The sequence below is a fragment of the Neolamprologus brichardi genome, chromosome 7 (genome assembly GCF_056152115.1).
Source record: "Neolamprologus brichardi isolate AB-2024 chromosome 7, ASM5615211v1, whole genome shotgun sequence".
NCBI classification, from domain to species: domain Eukaryota; kingdom Metazoa; phylum Chordata; class Actinopteri; order Cichliformes; family Cichlidae; genus Neolamprologus; species Neolamprologus brichardi.
Window position 1 is genome coordinate 24,761,142 of NC_142110.1, and position 23,816 is coordinate 24,784,957.

General features: G+C 42.9%; 1 protein-coding gene across 2 annotated transcripts in view; it reads left to right on the plus strand.

Annotated features, from left to right (window-relative positions):
- The first annotated feature begins 422 nt into the window (after nucleotides 1-422).
- LOC102781014 (chemokine-like protein TAFA-5) overlaps nucleotides 423-23,816 on the plus strand; it is a 45,685-nt gene continuing 22,291 nt past the window's right edge. For both annotated transcript variants that reach the window (XM_006782296.2, XM_087843348.1), the window contains exons 1-2: nucleotides 423-1,006; nucleotides 22,504-22,653. In XM_006782296.2, the coding sequence (XP_006782359.1) occupies nucleotides 919-1,006; nucleotides 22,504-22,653 (238 nt within the window). In that variant the 5' untranslated portion in view covers nucleotides 423-918. The remainder of the gene's footprint in view (nucleotides 1,007-22,503; nucleotides 22,654-23,816) is intronic.

Here is a 23,816-nt window from a genome sequence, read left to right on the forward strand (position 1 = left end):
CCAAATACCAATAATGGAATAATAGCAATAATTTAAAATAATCTTTTACAAGTGAGACTTTTTATTCAAGAATCGGAATTTATTGACCGATAAATTCAATTTGATCCCACCCCACACAAACGTCAGAGTCCTCCCCGGAGGTCAGGGACGCTCTGATTCTGTTCCTGTCCATCATGAAATAGCCTCACTTAGTCTGGTTGTCTTAAATACTGTGTACGCTTTTTTTTTCTCCAACATATTGGTCTTTGTAACTAGTGTTACGTCAGCTCGTATGTGACTGAGAGAGAGAGAGAGAGAGCGCGCGCGCGTGTGTGTGTGTGTGGTGCTGGTGGGGGGGGGGGGGGGGGGGTACTCAGACCTGCACACATTACCTGCTCTTCATCCTTCTCCGTGCTCATCACTTATCGCCAGGCAAGCAGCGAGGCACCGACCAGGATCACAAACCCCGCGGAGAAGCGTAAAGTATGCCTCCCGAGGCGCTTCGGTTTGGATCCGGTGTCTGTTGTTTAATCTTTGGCGGATTTTACGTGGACGAGTTGGTGAATGGATCCAAAGGACACCGAGCCGTAAGTTGCAGGTTCCAGCTGGAAAACTTCTAGTTTGAAGCTTATTGGATTGTGACTCTGCAGCGGAGGACTTCCCACATCAAAAGCTGCTGCTGCCCGCAGGGACCGCCGGGGAGCTCTGTGAAGACCCTGTGATTTCTCGTGTAGTGGAGAAGAAGATCATCTTTACTGTCCCAGATCTCCTCCACTGAGGATCTGTCACTTCAGGCCCGTTTGTGAATACATATCTCGAAGATGAGAGCTGTCTCCTCTCTCTGTCCTCCACTTGGTCGAATGTGGATGGATGTGGCGTCGTGAGGAGGCACTAGCCTGAGGACAGTTTGGAGTTTTTTGCCCACACATTCTTCACCTCATGCAGTTCCTTCGGCCGGCCTGGGCTCTGACTGCCGCCGCGGTCTGCTTCCTCCTATTGCTCCTCCACAGCCAAATCCTGAGAGAAGGTACTGTTTCTGTTTTCTGGTTACATAGTTACATACATATGTGCCTGTGTATGTTTGTGGTCAAACTTAGGAGCCAGAGTGCCTCAACAGGTCAGATACAATATGGAAAAAAATGTACTGAAAGGTTTCTGTCTCTGTGGTTTCAGTACCCGGAGACACTAACAGGGAAGTGCATTTGTGCATGCAGTCCCGCGGTTTTAGTCGTCTGTGCAGCGCTTGTGCAGCAGTGATATGGTTACGGTATGATGATGATATGGTAAATTAAGATCAGAGATGTAAAACAAATGAATCAACATCAGTAGAAACACGGACCCTGGTCGGGACGTCCGGGCGGGATAAAGCGCTCAGGAAGCAGTCTGAGCTCCAGCAGAGCTTCGATGTTTTTCGCTATAGGAAACCGAAGCAATCGGAAACAATCTCAGAGATGAAACACTCTACCTGTCTATCCATCGTGCCACACACAGAGAGACTGTACGGTTCTGTACACAGACCGTGCAAGGAAATCTAATGAATGTCATGGCAAGTTATTAAACTTCCTTCTTAGCAATTGTGACATTTATTTTGTTGGTCTGGTCGCTCTGCACTGTTTCATTTCTAGACTGATGTGCAGGTTTTATCAGTAACAGACACAATAATACAAAGTGTTTATTTTACTAATGTTCTGGACTATTTTTAATCCTTGTTAAAAAGTAGTTTTGATGTTTGTATGCTGATCTCTGTTGTGTTAAGAAAATATATGACATAATGTGGCCCCGCCGGTACACAGGATTTAGGCTTGTGTAAAGCTCCACTCTCTCAATGCAGGGGCATTACACTTTTATTACAATTATGATTAGAAATTAAAACTTGACCAAAATCTGATTAGATTCAAGCAGGAGCTAGAAAAGTCTCTTTGCAACTCTAAAAGACAACAATCGGGAAAACAAATGTTTTTCTGATACTTTTTATTATTTGCAATGAAAAGAATGAAGTTATTGATCTTTTCTGAAAAATGGAAATTTGTAATGCAGTTACATGGTAGTAAAGGAGGACTTTAAGCAGCTGGTTCAAAAGCCGAACTCAACATACAATGTCTCATGTAAAAAGAGACATTGAAGAGTTCTGAAGAGTTAAAAGGTTAAGTTACTTTAGTTATTATTACTCGAAATTACAGCGCTTTGTCTTTATTCCATATGTAGTGGCGACAAGAACAAAATTCTGTCACGGATACAAATGTTGGTGATCGTGACATTAAGTGCAGGCGATGTCTGTTGAACGTGACCTGTGGAAAAAACAGAGAATAAAACGTTGCATTTGCAGGGGGATGCTTTATACAAACGTAATATTATAACAAATCTTTTATTTAAAAAAAAATTATAGATTTGAATAATTGTTGTATGTGTGACAATATTCACGAACAGTTTTGTGGAGCTTGGCCAGCACATTGAGGAAGAAATAGGGTACATATATGCAAACATACATAATGATCATTATAGTAAGAAGATAGATAGATAGATAGATAGATAGATAGATAGATAGATAGATAGATAGATAGATAGATAGAGAGTGAGAGAAAGGACAGACAATGCTCTTAATTTTGTTTGCACTAACAAATAAATTGTACTGCTTACAAACTCCAGTCACCAGTAAAACATAATAAATATAATTGTCATAATTTTCTTGAAACATTGCATTATTTACATCCTTAGCTGAGTGATTCTTGCCAAAACAAGCATCACTGCAGTAGTAGAGAACTTCTTTTTGTGTATGCAAACACTACTTAATAGCGCATTAGATAGTGGTGGGTCAAAAATTGTAACTTCCTTCCGGACTCATCTGGCTGAAATGTCGCCAACAGTGTGAAAATTTCAGTGTTCAGGTTTATTCTGTGGTGGATAGTAAAGAAAAGAAGGAAGTGCAGAGCATTTTTACAAAGCCTTGTCCCTGAAGCACCACACACACAATACTCCAGCTTAGTGTTGGAGTCCCACTCGTACTTTGCATTCACTAAAAACACTGATATAAAATTGCTCAGTGATCCAAGTGGAAAAGCACCACAGCGTTTACTTTAAAGAGAACAAAAAAAAAATCAACCTGTTCTGCTTTCATCTCTAGCAGCACTGATTTTTCTGTGGTTGTCAGTACTAGTTTGCAAAAAGCACCTCATCAGGGGGTTCTGCAGTGTTGAATATGTCCCTCCTTTGGGATACCAAGAGAGCAGTAACATTAATAAGCTCAAACGTTTCCAATGAAAAGTGAAAATGAGTTAATAAGTTGTGATCAGAAAGGGCCAGTAAAAATTAAACAATGTCTTTTGCCTCTAAGGTGTAAGCTGGATTGTGTCCAGTAAGTTGAGCAATTTTAATTTTGGAAAAGTGGACAAAGTTGCAAGGAGCCAGATCTAGTGAACAGGTCAGCTGATGAGCAAACATTTTGTCGATGCAGCCTAAAAAATGCATCTTTAATACAGTTTGTGCCAGCACAGTGCAGCCTCCATGTTGTTGTAGGCTTTCCATAAATATGATTGCAAAAGTCTTCATCAGCAGCTTCTGCAGAGGAAAATCTGCAGGAGAAAGTTTATATTCTAACATACTAACAGTCATGCTGCATCATGTTCACCTGCAGAAAAACAGAGAGAAACATCTGGATGTCTTATAATCAGTGTTTTGTTAAGCTGCATTAACACTCAACAACATCATCAGCTGTAATATCAAAAACTGGAACTGATATTATAGCAATTTGTGTCAGCCAAGAATACAGTGAGAACATATTCAGTTCTCTCCTCTTTGGTATACTGCACATAAAATCTGCAGTTAATGAAGTGAACTTATTTTTTGTTTACTTGTGGAGTGAACTGAAAAAGATTCCAACTAATAATAAAAGTACAGTGAGGGTAGCATTAGTTAGTGTCTGGGTAGGTCTAATGACTTTTCTCAGGGCCTCATCTTTAGCTACTGCAGGTCTTAACATCCATCAGGTCAGTTTTCCAGCTAGCCAGTGTTGAAGAACCACTTGCCACTTTTGAGGCATGGAGTAAAAGCTAACAGTCTTTCCTTGGTTTTTGTAATTGCTATAGCCAGGACAAAACAAAACTGACCCCACAGTTTTTTAGACCATACAGTGTGAAAACTGTAATACATTTATGTTTTAAATTATGGACAGTACAAGCATTTCATGCCCACTTTGAGCTCAAGCCCCTTATCCTGTGAAACCAGGCAGACACTCTTTCTACCTTTATGACTCTCTTCCAGAGAACTGTTTTGAGCTGTTGCTGGAATATTTTGTCATTGGCTGATAGTGCTGGGATTAGGTTCACAGCTTAAGTTGTTATTATTGTAGGCTCAAGAGACTGGGTTCCCATAATGCACTGGGCTTGACCACTTCCCCCTTTTGTGGTACTATTGCACACCATTAAATTTTGTGTTATGTCCTGTTTGTTATTGTGTTTACTCTATGCAATCCTCTGGTGTTCTCTTCCTCTTACAAGGCAGTTCTTTCTTACCACCATCACCAAGTGCCTTCATAGGAGATTGTTAATTTAGTCTTGTCTCTGTTTAATATTGTTTTTCTACCACAAAGTGTGTTGAGATAACTATTGTTGCTAACTGTTGTCTGCAAAATGATGCCCACCCCACGGACATGCCAGATTAAAACAGACATGCCTCCAACTCTAAGCTACAAAAAACAGCAAAAACAAAACAAAACAAAAAATAAAGTCCATCATAAAGGCAGATTATAGTGGCAGGTTGTGGTTTTTGCTCAGGGAGCGGTCTGAGGGAGGGCTGATCGGCACAGGTGTCGTACATTCACTAATCCCACCTCTCTCTTGTTATGCAGTAGCCTGCTGGGACCTTGAGACTCTCTTGCACACAGACTGAGAGGTTACAGCCAGCTTAATAAAGAAGAGCTCAGTTACGATTTGTGTGCAGTTTGGTGTGCTGAGCAGTTATAGCTGAGCACACAGTCTTTATGGTGTGACTGAGGAAATTAACACTGTCATGTACATCTGAGTGTGTGCTGAGGAGACCTTACGGTTTGTGGGATAACTGTTACACGGCAAATTTCCCAAGAGAGGTGGGAAACTGAGCACTGTTTTATTGAGTGTAACGAGAGGCCTGTGACTGTAAGAGATTTGGGTTTTGTTTTGAATTCACACACCAGTAAAGACAAAAACTTGAAGAGGGGAAAGAAATGCAAAGAGACTTTATTTTTGAGAAGGGGAAAAGTTTACCAAGGTTTTTATGTTTTCTTGGAACCAATTTCACACCAGAAGGTAGTCTGTGTGGTATGTAAAAACCACATAAGATTTCAAAGGTTGAGGGTAAAATTTGTTGTATTGCTTTTACACCCGGATGTATTTTATGTAATAACATGCAAAGGCTTGAAAAATGTTCTTTTCAGGATTTTGCACTAGCTGCATGGTAGTTAGCTTGTTTTGATTAAAGATTTTCTTTTAGTTGTGTGTGGTTCAGGGATTTAGGCAGACCTGAGGACTGTACTATGAAGCAGGACTTTTCCTTATCAAGTTAAGTTCAAGCTTAACCCTACCCTTCTTTTTACAGGGGTCCATTGCCATGGTAACCTTAACCTGCTGCAAACTTGTTCCAGATTAGGAATCAGCTGATCAGTTCTCTAGAAAGCTGTGCCTCCATTCCTGGAAGAACCGTGACAGTTGGAAGGTTTACATTTTTTTAATAGAGCCAAAAGTCTATTTCCCATTTTGTGTGATGTATTGAATATATATTTCTATATGCAACTTTATTTATTTAAAACAGTCTTATGGTTCTACTGCCCTGCGACAGACTGGTGACCTGTCCAGGGTGTACCCTGCCTCTCGCCCTAAGACAGCTGGGATAGCCCCCCCACTCCGCTCTTCTCCATGACCATGAAAAGGAAAGGTGGAAGAGAATGAACTACTTGTTTATAATCTATTATAATTCTTTTGTATTTAAATGACAAAGCTGTGAGTAGTAACTCACAGAAGTCAGCATTTTTGGTAGTTTTCCTTCATGACTTAAAATAGGCTAATGTGTATTACTATAGCAGCTTATACTGATCCATGTACTTAAAGCACACACATTTAATACTACAGTGCTTTTCTTCTCTCACACACTGTTGTGTTGTTTTCAGTTATTGTGCATTTCATCTAGTTTTATTTTGTGTTGAAAAATCAGCCACTTTGTTGCCAGTACACTTATCAATAATTGTGGTTGCTCAGATACTACAACACCGCCTCTTTAATGTGAATGCACAAAGGAAACCCAAGTTCAGCCAGAGTCATGTGATCGCTGCCGTTCACGTAACAGAAAGCTGGCCTCGGTATGTTGAGCTCGATTCATAGTACAAGCCTCAAATTCTATATGAGAAAAGAAACTGTCCTTGATGTGACAATTCCACTCTGGCTCTTTGTGAAAGTGATTTTTGACATTTCTGATCTGATACCAGACTTCTTTCACACTGTGGGTGATACCTGGAATTAGTCATGTTTCATAGATGTTACTGTTTTTATTTCAGGTAGAATATGCACTTCTGAGGCAGCCAGATGCAACATAACACTGGGACATTTAAAGCTCTCCTCCGTCTCTGATGTATGACAGAAAAACAATAAAATCCCCTCTGCTCTCCGTGAAGCAGAAACTGGCTTTTTTGTTTTTATTCAGCAGCTGCTTCCGAGTTTCTTCATCATATGCAGATGTTTCAGATAATCAGTGCTGCTGCAAAAAGAGGAATATCATAAAGTCCAGCAGCTGCTCATTGAAATTCATCAGTCATAGCTCAAACAGAGTCAAGTGAGCAGCTGCACGTTTGCAATGATTCTGCAGAGTCTTTTTTGTAAAACGGTCTGCCAGTTTACATGACATCAAAACACAAGGTAAAAAAGCACAATATAAAAGATCAGTTGTAGAACGTTGTTTTGGTTGTCTCTTTTTCATTGATCATCACAGTGTGAAACACTTTAATGAAGACAAACCGCAGATCAAGTTTAATTTCCTTATGCTCTCTGTTTACTTTGTGTTTCCTTCCTTTTATCTGCCTGCTCATAAAGCTCGTTTAGATCCTGGAAACAAACCTGTTATGCAGCAGACACGCTGTTGTGCCTGCGGTGTTGAAAGCTTAACTAAGGAACCTTCGGAGCCCAAATTAATTTTCAATGCTCCATTAAGTTGAGCGTATATTCATGGGAATTATGAACACAGCAACTGAATGAAAGAGGGAATCATCAGCTGAGGAAAAAAAACACACAACAAAAATTAAGAAATCGAAAAGCTCCAGAGAGTGTAATTGGATTTGAATAAATGGGTCTGGAGGAGGAACATCAGCGAGTGATTCAGCGGTAAGCATGGAAGTGTGACAAAAAAAAGCCAAAACCCCTTGGCTCAGCTAGACAAGATAGGATCTGTTGCCGTGTGCACAAACACTGACAAGCTTTGATTTCCAAAATAAAAGTGTCTTCAGCAGAAACACGAGCTCAACTGAAAACATTAGTTTTAAAAAAGTTAAACTATATGTTCCTGTGCAAAATAGAGGAGTCGGACTCCAGGATTTAAGAAAGGGTAATATACAATTAAAATCAGTAGAAAAAAAATCCTATTTGGAAGCAACACTGAATGTGACTGACGATGCCAGCTTCTTTTGAAGGGTGGGTGGTTTAAGTCTCATCACTCAATCAAAACGAGAGGTTTATTTCTGAAATACCGATGTTCACGATGCCAACGCTATGTGGTACATCACTTTTTTGCACATGCAACACTCTGTCATGTTCTCACAGGTCATGTAGCTTCTCTGCTGCTGGCTGGTTGTTTGTCACATGTGTGCAACATATGCTAACATGCTTTCTGTGATTGTTGTTACAGCAGACGATGTCACTATCCATGGGCTTCTATATTTAAAAAAAGCAAATAATAATATTTAATAATAATATATTGCTGAATATTGTATAATAATAATATCATATAATAATATTGTAGTAATATTTGTAGTATTTTAATTATGTAATTATTTCAGTTATGCATTTCAATTGATCTCTTTACATTTCATATTTATAAATCAAAGTTTTCCCTGATATTTAACATTGCACTTTAATAATATACTTACATGGTCTACCTAATAGATGTAATAAAGGTATCAATTAAATGTGTCATTAATAAAAATTGGAAATAATAACAATAATAACAGACATTACTTCTGTTACCTTGAACACATAAGCAGATTTCTGTGTCTGCATTGTTCTGTACAGTTTATGAATGCATTTTGCTAGAAATCTTTATTAGCTTGTGTGGATGGATTAGCTTAATGGATATTTGATGCCACAGTGGCAAATATCAAACATCAAACATACAATCTACAGGAAAGGCCACAATAAATACACAGAGAGGTCACTGAGTGATAGAACACTGGTGAAACTAATATGGGCAGTGAAAGCAATCATAAATCCAGGAAATAAAAAAAAACATACAAAATACCCACAATGAAAGTAATTGTAAATTTCCACAGTAATGCTAAGCACACATTACATTGAAGAATGGGGAAGATACAGACAAAGAAAGACAGGAGGCAGGAAAAAGAAGTAAAAAACAAACAAATAGATAACAGTTTGGTGTATCTGTAGATTTGTTTTAATACTTCCTCTCCAAAAGTTGCTCTACGTCATGTTAAACACAACCTCTGACTTATTTGATAGTTTGCTAGTCTGCTTTAGAGACTTCCATCTCACCCGTTGCTGGATTCTGAATTTGTTTCCTGGTGCACAATAATAGACTCATTATCTGTCATCAGAGGGCCAGCAGACAGCTGCTTTATCACATCAAAATCAGTTTCACCCTCATCATTATTCTTCTTTCTTCCCTCTTACGGTAAACAATTCAATTTGCAGGGAAATTGAAAAAAAAAGACAATAGATAATAAAAGGTCATATCCACTGGGTGTCAGTTTATCTTTTGTCATCTCCATGAATAGATTGTGTGTCAGCTCCCACTGGTAAGGAAACAGCAATACAAGTGGAAAAAACAATGTCCTGTAACTGTTATTATTTTTCTGTAATCTGAGCTTTTCTGCAACAGCCGAGTTTAAAGCGATTTGTTTGGCCAAACAGTGGAGTAAAAATCATACAAGTGTTTCACTGCAGAGAGAAACAGCAACGATCAGAGGAAGGACCCACTGGCAGGTAGTCTGCACAGAAAGTGTACTGCTGTAAAACAAAGGATAATACTGAATGTCAGCTACAACTGTGCCTCTTACAGTGAAATTTCTTGACAAAAAGGTTATTTTTCTTGTCCACTTTTAAAGTAACACTTGAACAGAGTTTTTCCAGTGGAGAAATTAACAACCAGGAACTAAAAATTCAACTAAAACTAATAATTACAATGATAATTCAATGAGCAGGATTTAAAAAAAAAAAAAATCAGACCTGAAGTTTAACATGACTAGAATAATATCAAAATTAAAATATCAAATTTAAAAACAAGAGAAATCCCTGAGACCAAGAAAACATACTGAATTAGGTTGATGGAAAAAATTCCTGAGGTTAGAAAGAAAGTCCAGACAGACTAGACAGCAGTTTTTCTTACTTTCTAACTGTATTAGTGTCATTTGTTGGAAGCAAAGCTAAATTAAGATGCTCTCTGGTTTGGTGTGATTTTATGACCTTTGATTTGCATCAGGTATGAGAGCAAACAAAGCGATGGAGAAATGTCATCTCCCCAAGATGAACTTTGGCCTTTTGGAACCAGAAAGTAAATCAGTGATTTGACAAATCTTACAGACCTGATTTTACAGAGAGGAGAAAGAGGGAGAAGTGTCATAACTACTATCATGGTAACTCTCAGGCAGTGATCAGTGTCCATGCTGCCTTGAGGTTAACAGAAGCGGGAGGTCACATCAGAGAGATAGCTAGAGTGCTATTAATGCAGGCTGTCATATGTAATTATGAACTTCATTTCCCCCCCTGGCCTGTCCACCAGTGTAGCAATCAGAATTGTTGTCTGAAGGCTTAAAAATGCCAAACAGATTTACTTTCACAAGTGGAGCATAGTGGCATTGACTATAATGGTCCACTTGATGGTATTTTATTAGAACTTTATTAGGAGTTTTTGTTTTGGATTATTACAAACCAGGAAACAGAAAAGGAAAAAATGAAAGAAAGTGAAGTTGGGGGAGAAAGTTAAGAGAAAGACAGGGAGAGAAAAATAGAGGAGAAGAGGAAAAACACAGAGAAACTTTTTTTTTCTCAACACCTGTTGAGGAAAAAAAAACAGCAGAGAAACCACGGCAAAGACCAGCATAAATAAAAATGACAATGTTACTGAACAGCACACAGTACTAATAATACAAGATATTTTTAGAGGCAACAGCAGCCCAATATAGTGTGTGTGCGAGCACCTGTGTGCACACCTGTGTGAACACTTGTGTGTACACCTGTGTGCACACCTGAACTTCATCTAAAGTGTAGTCTCAGCACAGTTGTGTGCAGTGTTAGTGTTAGGAAAGATCATGTTACTGTTAGACTCACTTTTATGAAACTGTTTTCTTTGTATGTGTTTCATCAGCACAGAGCTCAGTTTTAGCATTGCATCTTTTGAGTAGTGTCTGTCCTCAAATAATAACCAGCCCCGTATGAACCTCATGTACAGAAAGTCACAACTTCATTTAAAGACAGGCTTGTATTAGAGACACACTGTGTGGGGTTTTTTTTTCTCAAATTTCCTGTTTTATTAGTATATACTGTTGTGTTTTCAGCTTCACTCTTAATGTCAGTATTATTGTATGTGGTGACTCACTCTTGAGTGTGACACTCTGAGTTTGCACTCTGGTAATGAACCATACATTTGGAAAAAAACAAACAAAAAAACCCCCAGAAACAAGTGGACTTGTGACTTATATGTAAACTGAGGGGTGAGCTCCTGCCATTAAAAGACACAAATCATGTTGTAGTTTTTTGTTTATCTAACAAAGCTCCTCTGGAGCCACTAGCTTGTGTACATAAATCGAATGTGCAAAGTTGAAGTAATACAGCAAGCCTTCTCTACACTAGGGGGGTAATTTGTTTGCATACTGACACTTTTTGTTGCTCATTTGATGTTTTCATCTAGTTTCGCTAATGCCATTTTCCTGCACTTAAAGGATCCTGTGTGTTTTGAAGAGGAGAAAGTATGCCTTGTCACAAAGACATTAATCCTCCTGAGTGATTACTTCCGTGACGGACAGCGGCAATGACTCCGAGCTGATAGAAACAACAGCACTGCGCCTTTATTCATGTCTCATCGAGGCGTTGCTGACAGCAAACACTGCATGCTGCTTCAGAACCTCTGAGCTCCCAAGCACTTCTGACACTCTGCCATGTTTCAGTCTGACAGGCTTTTCACCCCAGCAGCCAGTATTTCAAACAGTCCCAACTACAGAATGACAGAATGAATACAAAAGCAGCTGAAGGACAGAGTGGCCTCTGAGAGAGGCTGTGAAGCTGTTCTCGAATTATTTAAACTCAATGAAAAATAGTATTAAAACTGCATAGACCGCTTACAGAAAAGTGATCACCAAAATCTTAAACTGATCCCTAAAATTTATAGAGGGCCAGTGTAAAGAAGCCTTGTGAGAAGGCTTGCAGGGGCTCATGGGGTCATTTTTAGGTGATCCAGGGATTTGGTGGGGCAAAGTCATTTATAACAACTGAGCTGTGAAAGCTGTAAAATGGACACTCTTCAGCAGATGATAGAAACTGGATGGTACAAAACAACCAACATGTTTATAAAAAACTGAACATGTGATCAGAAGGAACACTAATTCCAGGTGGCTGTCACCATTCAGAGGAAATTATTAGGGGCACACACAAAAAAACCCTTTCTGTTTTTTGCATATTTAATGCGTGATAATTGGCTGCCATCAAGTTAATCAGATCTAAAGGACAGATCATGTAAATTTAAATATACAAAATGACATGTGCAACTGAATATCATCTGCATAACAACCAGTGTTGGGACTAAGGCGTTACAGTGACTACGTTATTATTGTGGTAACGAGCACGGTAACTAGTTATTATGCCAAAATCAGGAACGCGTTAATCGTTACTGGGATTTAGATAGGCTCGTTATTTGTTACTTCGTGTGCTGGCTATTGCGGAGCTTCCACAGATTCAGTAACATTAGCAAGTGGTGGAGGCTGGCAGGTGGATGAGAGAAAGGGGAGACAAGAGGAGAGACCCGAAGCGGCCGCCAGTCCGAGTGTCAGGTGAACTGAACTTCAGGTAAGAAGTTTTGACCTGCAGTCTATCTGGGTCAGATATAAACCAAGTTTAGGTGGAGTTTATTTTTGTTATGCTGACTTTTGCTGCGTACTCGCTAGCATGACTGAGTTTCTATACAGTTGGGTGGGTGCTATGATGTTACTGATGTTGAACTTTATTTCATTCATAAGGTTAGTTAGTAGAGTTGCCAACCGTCCCGTAAAAAACGGAATCGTCTGGTATTCAGAGAAAGTATTGCGTCGTATTGAGGTGAAAAGAAACACAGTTTGTCCCGGACTTCAGCTACAATGAAAAAGACACAAAGCTGGAGTTATTCTGTCGTTACGCTGCAGCTGTTTCTTCTTCTCTCATTCTCACCCTCTCCCGTTTCTACTTCAATCATGAAACTGATCAATGATCCGCTGATCGGCTTTTCTCTCTTGTTTGTTTATCGCCCACTTCGCGCCAGAAAGAAGAAACCAAATCGCGTTAAACAACAGCAGCACATTTAAGCTTGATCAGCTGTTGTTAGAAGTTATTTAATATTGTAACGATGGTTAAATGTTATTTTACAGTGACATGTTGGTTATCTCTGCACACTGTTGTTATTTCTTTAAGATACATGTTTGGTTGTGCTGCAGGAAAAAGGGAGTTAATGTGTGCAGGAAGGGGAGGGGGGTCCTTGTTGTTGCGTGACTGTGCGGGGCTGAAGTGAGGTGCAGTACGTGGGCACTCTCCCCGGAGTTAACGGCCCGTTTGCCTGTGTTACCGAATAAACGGACAAACTGAGATCCAAACGTCTGGTTCTTGTGAACGTTACACTGGTGTCAGAAGTGAAGAAAGAAAAAAAAAACCCGAAAACGCCCGACACCCTGTTGCTGGCCACGCTGACCGTCACGAGACACGAGGATGTTGCCGGGCAAGATTAAGAAGGAGACGGAGGAGAGGGAGGTTCGTCCGCGCTCGCCTGCCCATAGAGTGAGGGAAACGGCGCTGCGGCTGTCTGCTGAGGCTGGATTTTCTCCAGGTTTGACTAGGCTCGGGAAGTTTTCGCACAGCGGCCGCGATTCCGGCGGGAAGGAGTCGACCTCGCTTGGCGCGCCGTCACGTGATGTAAACAAACATGGCGGCGCCCAGCAAGCTGCGGCGAATATAAAAACGCCTAAGTTCAGCGGCAAGACGCCATGGGAAGTGTTTATTGCACAGTTTGAGCTGTTAGCTGTTGCAGCTGGCTGGTCTGAGGAACATAAAGCTCTCCAATTGGCTTTGTGCCTTTGTGAGGATGCAGCTGCATGCCTGCTGCTGCTGACCGAGGAGCAAAGGGGAGATTATAATGCTCTGGTTGGGGCACTTCAGAGACGCTTCGGGCAGTATAACCAACCAGTGTTGCTGAGGTCGGAGTTCCACAACAGACGCAGATTGCCAGGAGAGCCCCTTCGCATTTTGGCCCATGAAGTTGAGTGTCTTTGCCGGAGGGCGTATGACAGCATGCCACCATCAGTGCAGGCGGAGTTAGCTCGGGACCAGTTCCTGCAGGCCCTGAGCCCTAAAGAGCTCCGTATGCAAACTCAGCTTGCTCGACCGGCCACACTCAGTGCAGCCCTGGAGCTAGCCTTGGAGAGGGAGATGCTTGCAGGATCCTCTGGGGGCGCTGATGACACACATGTGGTGAGGGCTATGTCAGCACCTGTGGAGCAGATGGAGATGCCAGCGGGCCTGTGCAGTTTGGTTCAGACGGCTTCTCTGCAGTCGCCTTCCCCTCGGGCTGGCCCACGCCGCCGACCACAGAGCTGCTGGGGATGTGGACAAGTCGGACACCTCATCAGGCAGTGCCCCAAGCTTGCAGCGGTTCAGGGAAACGCACACGGGCCCGTGTAGGTGGGAGTACACGGGCCAGGGAGAACAACATCCCCACACCACCGCCATTTCCGCCCGGTGCGGTCATCGCTGTGGGCTGGACCCAGGTTGGCGACTTTTGCCATGTTCCAGTGATGATTGCGGGGGTGTCCTGTACGGCCCTTCTGGACACGGGGTCCAATGCAACGCTGGTCCGACCCGATGTTGTCCCAGCCGGAGCTGCTGTGCAACCAACTAATGTGCGACTTAAGACTGTGACCGGTGATCTGGCCCCAATTAGAGGGAGGGGAGTGTTCCAGTTTAAGGTGGGGGACCTCGGTGTTCCTTACGCTGCCTGGGTGGCTGACGTGCAGGACGCCTGCATCCTTGGACTGGATTTTTTGCGAGCCATTGGTGGTGTACTGGACTTAGGCAAAGGCTTCCTCGTACTCCCTGATGGGAAGAAGGTGCAGCTTATTCCTCCCCCGGTCTGCCCAGCATCTGCCGCGGCGTCCACCTCCACCTCGGAGACCCCTGCAGACCCGCCAGCAGAACAGCAAGCGGGAGAGGAGGAGACGCTCTCAGCAGTGAGGAGCATCTGGTCAAAGAACTGTGAGGGGCTGACTCCACAGCAGCAAGAGAGTCTATGGCAGGTACTAAGAGAGTTTAGTGACATTTTTGCCCTGAAAGAAAGTGATGTTGGCTTGACACATTTGGTAGAGCACGTCATTGAGACCGGGGATGCCCAGCCTATTAAAGTGCGCCCCCGCCGCCTGCCCCTGGCTCATCAGGAGGCTGCTGACAGAGAGTTGTGTGAAATGATGAAGGCGGGCACCATAGAGCCATCTGATAGCCCGTGGGCCTCCGCTGTGGTGATGGTGCCTAAGAAAAAAAGCCCAAGGATGCGTTTCTGTGTGGACTACAGACCACTCAACAAAGTGACAAAAAAGGACTCTTACCCCCTTCCCAGGATTGATGAGTCTCTCGATTTAGTAGCCGGATCCTCCTGGTTCTCCACCCTGGACCTGCGGAGTGGCTACTGGCAGGTGCCACTGTCCCCTGAATCCAGACCGAAGACAGCCTTCTGCACTAACAGGGGACTATGGCAGTTCAAAGTCCTGAGTTTTGGTCTTTGCAACGCTCCTGCTACCTTCGAGAGGCTTATGGACAGTGTGCTGGCTGGCGTCCCACGGCAACGGTGTCTGGTCTACCTGGATGATCTTCTAGTACACGGGAGCTCCTTTGATGCTGCCCTGGATGCCCTGAGACAAGTGTTGGGGAGGGTGGCGGCTGCAGGCCTGAAGCTGCACCCCGACAAGTGCCACTTCATGAGGAGAGAGGTAGAGTTTCTGGGCCACAAGCTGGGTCATGAGGGCATCAGCACTTTGGAGGAAAAAATTCACACCATTACTGAGTGGCCCACACCAGCAGACCAGAAACAGCTCAAAAGCTTCCTAGGACTGGCGTCTTATTACAGGAGGTTTGTGAAGGGCTTTTCCTCTATAGCCGCACCACTCTTCCGCCTGCTGCAGAAGGACCGTGACTTCATCTGGACCCAGGACTGTCAGCAGGCATTCAACACCCTCCGCAGATCGCTGACAGAGTCCCCAGTCCTCGCCCCCCCTGACCCCACCCTGCCTTTTGTCCTGGACACTGATGCAAGTAATGTGGGGCTGGGAGCTGTGTTGTCGCAGGTTGGGCCGGAAGGTGAGAAGGTGGTGGCGTACTTCAGCCGGGTCCTGAACAGGAGTGAGCGGCGCTACTGTGTCACACGACGAGAGCTGCTGGCCGTGGTGGCAGGGGTGAGACACTTTAAGTACTACCTGTGTGGCACATCATTTGTTATCAGAACCGATCATGCCGCCCTCCAGTGGCTGATGTCTTTCAGGGAGCCAGAAGGACAGGTGGCTCGCTGGCTGGAGGAGCTCCAAGCCTTCAATTTCACTGTGGAGCACAGAGCAGGGACGCACCATTCTAACGCAGACGCCCTCTCTCGCCGCCCATGTGCTGCAGCTGGCTGCCGTTACTGTGAGAAGCGAGAGGAGATAGAGCGGGAACTCACAACAATAGACGGAGCAACACAGCTCGCCTGCAGGGCTCTTCTGGTGGTGGATGCAGCGGAGTGGAGGGCACGGCAGGAACAAGACACTGACCTGCTGCCAGTCCTGCAGTGGCTGGAGAGGGAGGAGCAACCCCTTTGGGATGAGGTCACTGGGTTTTCCGTCTGTACCAGGGGGCTGTGGGCCAAGTTTGCAGCTCTCAGGCTGAAGGAGGGGGTGTTGGAGCGTGCCTGGAAGGATCCTGCCACAGGGGAGGAGAGGTGGCAGGTTGTGGTGCCAAGGTCGCTGAGGTCAACTGTGCTGGAAGCCTGCCATGGGAGCACTGGCTCCGGCCACTTTGGGATCTCCAAGACCCTCCGCCGCCTCCGCCAGGGCTACTACTGGGGTCAGCAGCGGAGGGATGTGGAGGACTTTTGCCGCAGCTGTGATGCATGTTCCTCGCACAAAGGGCCACAGGACCAGTCCCGGGCTCAGCTTCAGCAGCAACCAGCAGGAGCTCCAATGGAGCGAGTAGCTGTGGACGTCATGGGCCCATTTCCTCGTACAGACAGAGGAAACCGCTTTGTCCTTGTGGCCATGGACTATTTTACCAAGTGGCCGGAAGCATATGCCATCCCAGATCAGGAGGCTGAGACTGTCGCTGATGTATTAGTGGAGGGGATGTTCAGCCGCTTTGGAACAGCAGAGACCCTCCACAGTGACCAGGGGCGTAACTTTGAGTCCAAGGTATTTGCTGCCATGTGTGAACGCCTTGGGATTAAGAAGACCCGCACCACCCCACTTCACCCCCAAAGCGATGGACTGGTGGAAAGGTTTAACAGGACGCTGGCCCAGCAGCTAGCCATCCTTACCTCAGAACACCAACGGGACTGGGACTACCATCTTCCCCTTATCCTCATGGCCTACAGGTCGGCAGTGCAAGACTCCACCCAATGTACGCCTGCCCTGCTCATGTTAGGGAGAGAGCTGAGAACTCCTGCAGAGTTGGCTTTTGGGAAGCCCCCGGACGCGCCAGAGGCACCACCAGGCCGGGACTACGCAAGGAAGCTGCAGGACCGGCTGGATTCTGCACATTCCTACGCCCGGGAGCAGCTGGCGAAGGCAGGCCTGCGCCAAAAGAGGAATTATGACATCACCACTAAGGGGAGGCACTTCCGTGCTGGGGAGCTGGTGTGGGTCTACAGCCCAAAGAGAAAGAAAGGACGGTGTCCTAAACTGGATTGCAGCTGGGTGGGGCCCTGCAGCGTCCTGGAGCGAGTGGGGGAAGTTGTTTACAGGGTGCAGTTGCCTCCTAGAGGGAGGAAAGTGGCGCTGCACAGAGACCGGATGGCCCCCTATAGAGGGCAGTCCCTCCCCTCCTTCCCTGAGGGACGTGTACAGAGCTCCCATGACCCTGCACAGAGGGACCCCCGGCCAGAGCTGCGTTCCCCTCCCTTGGACCCTTCACCTCAAAGCCCCGAAGCTCCGTGTACACCCCAGGGGCTCAGGAGGTCAAGGAGAGAACGCAGGTTACCACCCCGCCTCAGAGACTGTGTTGTTCCCTCGGGGACGAGGAACTTATTGCTGGGGGGGCAGTGTAACGATGGTTAAATGTTATTTTACAGTGACATGTTGGTTATCTCTGCACACTGTTGTTATTTCTTTAAGATACATGTTTGGTTGTGCTGCAGGAAAAAGGGAGTTAATGTGTGCAGGAAGGGGAGGGGGGTCCTTGTTGTTGCGTGACTGTGCGGGGCTGAAGTGAGGTGCAGTACGTGGGCACTCTCCCCGGAGTTAACGGCCCGTTTGCCTGTGTTACCGAATAAACGGACAAACTGAGATCCAAACGTCTGGTTCTTGTGAACGTTACAATATTAATTTCTAGTATCAGCTGATGTTTGCTGGAGCCACAGCTGTAAACCTGCTGGTCATGATGTCGGTTTGTATATCTGGTGAGAGGGAAACATAAAGATGAAACCAGGAAATGTCCTTACTGGATCATCAGAGCTGAACAGGTGATGGAGAAACAGGTTTACCTTTTAGGTGACATGAATGAGTTGAAGGGAAGTTATGAACTGTTTCTGAGAGACAAATAACACCAGCATCCTTTTTTTTACATAGCTGACAGCTGGTAACTGTGCAGGGGTGGGTCTAGCAAAGTTTTGCTACAGGGGCAGGTAGGGCATTAACAGGGAGAGGGGGGCACAAATAAATACTTTTCTTTCTTATTCTCATTTAAAATGTCTTGCTTTTAAAAAATAATTGAATAATTGAATAATTGAATAATTGAATCTTACAACAAACGATTGATAGATTGATGCATATATATCATCAAAACAGTGAACATCACAGTCGCAACAGTGTTTGTTTTCATTCAAAGGCTTTATGATTTTTTCTATAATGGCGGGCTCTAGTCAAAATGCCCGGGCCGATTATTTTGTCCCAGTCCAGTATGCAGCTCATCTGCAGTCTGGTGTTACCTACATCTTCCTATTCGGAAGGCAGAATTTCCGAGTTCTGAGTACAATCGAAACCACCACGACTGCGGTTTTTGTGTTGGATGTAAAAAGCGCACATGACGCTGTGACGTAAGCTAGAATCATGGCGGTGGTCAACGATGGTCCAGGCGTGGGATTTTTCTCGTAGAAAAATTTTTTCCGTTCTATTGGTAGGTGGCACAGTGCACTTGTGGCAAGTAAGCAAGCTAGAAGACTCGCAAAGTTATGGAAGCAACACATTAACAGGAGAATTCTAAGTAAAACCAAAGTTACTTTCCCTAGTAACTAGTTACTTTGAAAGTAACGAGTAACTTGAAGTAACTGAGTTACTTTTGATAGAAGTAATTAGTAATGTAACTAAGTTACTAATTTAAAGTAACTTACCCAACACTGATAACAACTATATGAATGATCAAAGACAACAGAAATCGCCTTCACATTTGAAAGCACTTCATGTAACTAAATAAACAATTAGTACTTGTGATTTGTTAAATATGTTTGTGTTTCTTTTTGATGAAATGGGTATATGTGATGATTGTAATCCATCCATCTATTCTCTTCCACTTATCCTTATCAGGGTCCTTGGGGAGGGTTTGAGCCTATCCCCGATAGGTCGCCAACCTGATGCAGGGCTAACACAGAGAGACAGACAAACAACCATTGTACTCACATTCAAGCCTATGGGCAATTTAGAATGACCAATTAACCTAACCCCACTAACTGCCTGTTAGTGGGGTTAGTTGGGAAGAAGCCAGAGTACCCAGAGAGAACCCAGGCAAACACAGGGAGAACATGCAAACTTCACCGCTCAGAAAGGACCAGTCTCTATATTACTACAGTTCGTAGTATTCCTTAATGGACATTTGGCAGGCTTACATTTCACCCTCAATTACAGTACTGAAGAAATTTACTTTCTGGACATAAAAGTAACAAAAAAAGACAAATCTCTATCCACCTGTCTCTATTCTAAACTCACTGATCGGAATACATTACTTTATGCTGCAAGTTTCCATCCGAACCACCTCAAAAAGAGCCTCCCTGTAAGCCAATTGATTAGACTCAAACGTATCTGTGAAATTCCAGATGAATATAATAAGAGCAAAGAACAGATGTTGAACAAATTTAAAGAAAGAAAGTACAAAGATGAGTGGTTAAGATCTGCAGAAGAGAAGGTAAATTCAGTAAGCAGGGATTTCTATTTAGCAACTAAGAAATCTCCAAAACTTAAATCTAACCTTGTCTTTTGCACAACTTTTACACCAAAAACCAGAACCATTAAAGAAATCATTTTAAAACACTGGCATATCCTTCAAAATGACCCAAACTTATTAGGTACCTATAAGGAACCACCAATGATAACCTATAGGAGAGGAAGGAATATTAAAGATAGCCTTGTTAGAGCTTGCCAGGACCCTAATACTCCAGATAAAACTCTAATAAGACATAACGTACAAGGTAATTTCAAGTGTGGGTCATGCATTAATTGTCAATACACCAAAAATGTAAAATCATTGAAAGACCCTATAAGTAACAAAACCATTGCAATAAAGGGCTTTATCACATGCTGAACTAAAAATGTAATCTACATGATACAGTGCCCATGCATAGAAATATATATAAGAGAAACATCCCGCCCTCTGAAAGATCGAATTAATGAACACAGAAGTTCGATCAATAGGAATGATCTAACCAACCCTGTTGCAAGACGCTTCAATGATAAACATCCAAATTCACCTTTATTTTTTCTTGGCATTGAAGCAATTAAACTAAACCAAAGAGGTGGTAATACTAATTTTATCCAGAAAAAAAGAAAAGCATTTTGGATATTCCGTTTTAAAAGTCTGCACCCTAGATGTGTGAATGAGGATTTTTCTATCAATGAGTTTTTGTGAGCTTAAACTTTTTTAATATTTTTATTATTATTTTTTCCCAGTTACAATATTCTCGCCTGGGTAATGTTTATTTATTTATTTATATTTATTTTATCAGCAAAAGAAGGAGTAGCATTCTAGACATCTCGTTTTAAGTCTACATTTTAGAGATTTTACACTTTAGAGACATAAATGAGGACCTTTCCACAAATGTGTTTTCATGACTTCCTCTTGTTTTTTAGTCTAACTGCTGCACCAACCTCCTTGTTTTTTTATGTTTTTATGTTCTTTTATGTTCTAGTTTCTTTGTTTTTGTATATTCATAATATTCTTCTTATGTATTTCACACATGTGTTATCTTGAGACAGCTGGGGATTATGTGTCGCCCCCCCCCCCCCAATCTTCATCCTTAATGATCTAGTCCAGTATTTACTTGGGTGTGACTTAACCAAATACCAACCTGTTATACGTCATCTTATCTATCTATGAAGATGTGATCGGTTATTTTGATTTTTTTTTTCTGTTTCCTGTCTTTTATTTAAGCAAACTTCTATAATGTTTTACTATGACCCTGATGAAGGCCACAAGCCAAAAAGCGTTGGTCACATAATAAAGTTGTTCCTCTTCCCTTAAGCGTTGCTGGAGTTCCTGCATTGTGAATTGTTTCATCCTCTCCATGCACCTTGGAAGTAGGTGAAGTTGTGCCAGAAACTTTTGCTGTGATTCACACAAAGGCCCCCGCTAGATGGTAGAATCAAACTCAAGAACTTTCTGTGAAGCAACAGTGCTAACTACTGTGCCACCATTCTGCCCATGATGAACATAATGAGTGTATAAATTAAATAAATAAATAGATCACAAAAGAACCATAAAGAAAAGGTATAAATGGAGAAGAACATATTATAGATAGTATACAGGAATTAATTATTACGTTTCAGGAGGTCCCTCAAAGGTGCCGTGGATATCTGACCTCCCATCCTATGCCCAGCTATTAAAAACCTCATAGCAGAACAAACATCTCCTTCTCTGTTTTTCTCTTTTGTTCTGTTGGAAAAATTTGTGTCGACAAAGGTGTTTTCCAGACATGCCTGTTGACAAAAATGAGTAATGCTGCTGAACCTTTTGAAAATGCCTCATCTTTAATGAACTTCTCCCCTTGTTGTTGTGGCTGTTGCTGTGGGCACTGCTGCTTTTCTGTTGTCGTTGCTGTTTTTCATATTGTGACCCTGCTGACCCCTCTCTGAACGGAGCCTCTTGTTTTCTCTTTTCTGAGCTCCTGGCTGTTGTGAGTCAGGACCTCTCAGGAGAGGCGATGGTCCATCCATAGCCCTATTGATGACAGTTCATCAGCATGCAGGGAGGACTGCTGCAGTCTCCACAGAAACCACATACACCCAACCTCTTCAAATCCCAAGGCTTTAATCTTCTACTGTGATTCGATTCCACTGCCCTCTATTTTTTCCTTTTCATGAGAAAAAATTATTTAAATAACAAATTGACATAATGTGTTATCGTAATAAAGGAATTTTAATTTTGTTTCTGAGGATTAATTATACATCTGCATAGATGAAGGGGTGAGGGGTTGTATGGGCAAATTGTATGGGTCCCTGTAAATGTTTTTCAAAGCCTTCATGTTAACGTAGGAGCTTGAAAGCTCATTTCTCACATGAAAAACATGACATGATATGATTATACAGTCACCGGTAACTTGCTCGTACCAGATTGGACATAGATGCAGCAAGGTTCACATTGATCAACTGTACAGCCAAATCTTCTATTCCAGCATATCCCAAAGATGCTTTCTTGGACTTAGAGCTTGTGACTGTGACTGAGCTTGTGGCTATGCAGATCATTTAAGTACACTGAAGTCACTGTCATGTTCAGGAAACAAGTTTAAAGATGTTCTTAGCTTTGTAACTGGAAGTTGCGTGTATTCAGTGAAAATAAAGTGTTAAAGATGTACAATTATCGTTAAAATAAATAGAATGTAAAACATTGTCATCAAAGTTAAATTGACCGATGAAGTTTATGGGATTTTCCTGCTCGCTTTCCTCAGGCCAGCTGGTAGCAGGGACCTGTGAGATTGTGACTCTGGACCGTGACAGCAGCCAGCCCAGGACGACCATCGCACGGCAGACAGCTCGCTGCGCCTGCAAGAAGGGACAGATTGCTGGTACGACGAGAGCCAGACCAGCCTGTGTGGATGGTAAGATCCTCACTGTCCTCAGACGACTGCTGCTGACTGGTGAATACAATGAATAATATATAAAAATATATTATGTTAAATGAGACAAGCAGTGAATCAGGAAAAAAGTTTACATTTTGGATATCAAACTGTAAAAAGAGGTAGAAAATGCCAGGTTTCATTTAACACCTTTTTGGCTGCCACAAATGAACTAAGGAAATCCCAAAAAGTTGGTTATGTTCATCTGGAATCAGCGTTTTTAGTGTCTTCTTCAGTCTCAGCTGACTGCAGGTTTCCCCAACCCTATAATCAGCACATTTACATGATGACCAAAACTTGCTCCATGACTAACAATGAGCTGTGAGGTCAGTTTTGTGATTATGAATATGCATATTTATATGCCTAGTGATCAATGGCAATGAGAACCATTCACAGAGAGTTGGGGAATGGGTCCAATCATAGCATTGTAAGTAAGTAAAAGATGTACCCTTAAGTGTAATTTGTGTACACAAATGTGTCCATCTGTGTAGACATTTTTGCTCAGACAGGGGGAGAGGGGTTTTTACCTACTCCAAACGACTAACTCTGTGTCACTGGAACTGGGTAACATATGCATTTTTCAGATTGTGGGAACAGAGCTCCGGCAGGAAGACAGCCTTTTCTTCTTCTGCCAGCAGACTCTGAACATGCTCTCCTTGCTGAACCATAAGGCCTCGGCCTCTGGTCCGAGATGGATGTTACCTTTTCACATAAATGGCTTCCATAACTCATTGCTCAATCAAGCTTTGGAGTTTGAAAGCCACAGAGACTCATTGCTATTGATCAATGGTTACACCGATTTATATGTCAATGATCGTGAAACTGACCTCATATTAGTCAGTGGCATTTGTTTTGGTCATAATACAAATGAATCCAAAAAAAAAAAAAAAGCTTTGAGGCTGAATAACAAAGAGTAAAACAAACAGAAATGTTGGCCTGGTTTAATTTGACAACTTTTTAGCTGTTACAAATGAACTTAAAAAAAAAACTGGTTTCTTGTGTAGAAGTAACATTACATAACAGTGCGTTATACAAAAGTACTGCTAGCTGAAGTCACTTGGATGAGTGATGAAACATGTCTCCCACTGAGCACGCCACATCCAGATGAACAGAATCCGCTTTCTAGGATATAACTTAACTCATGG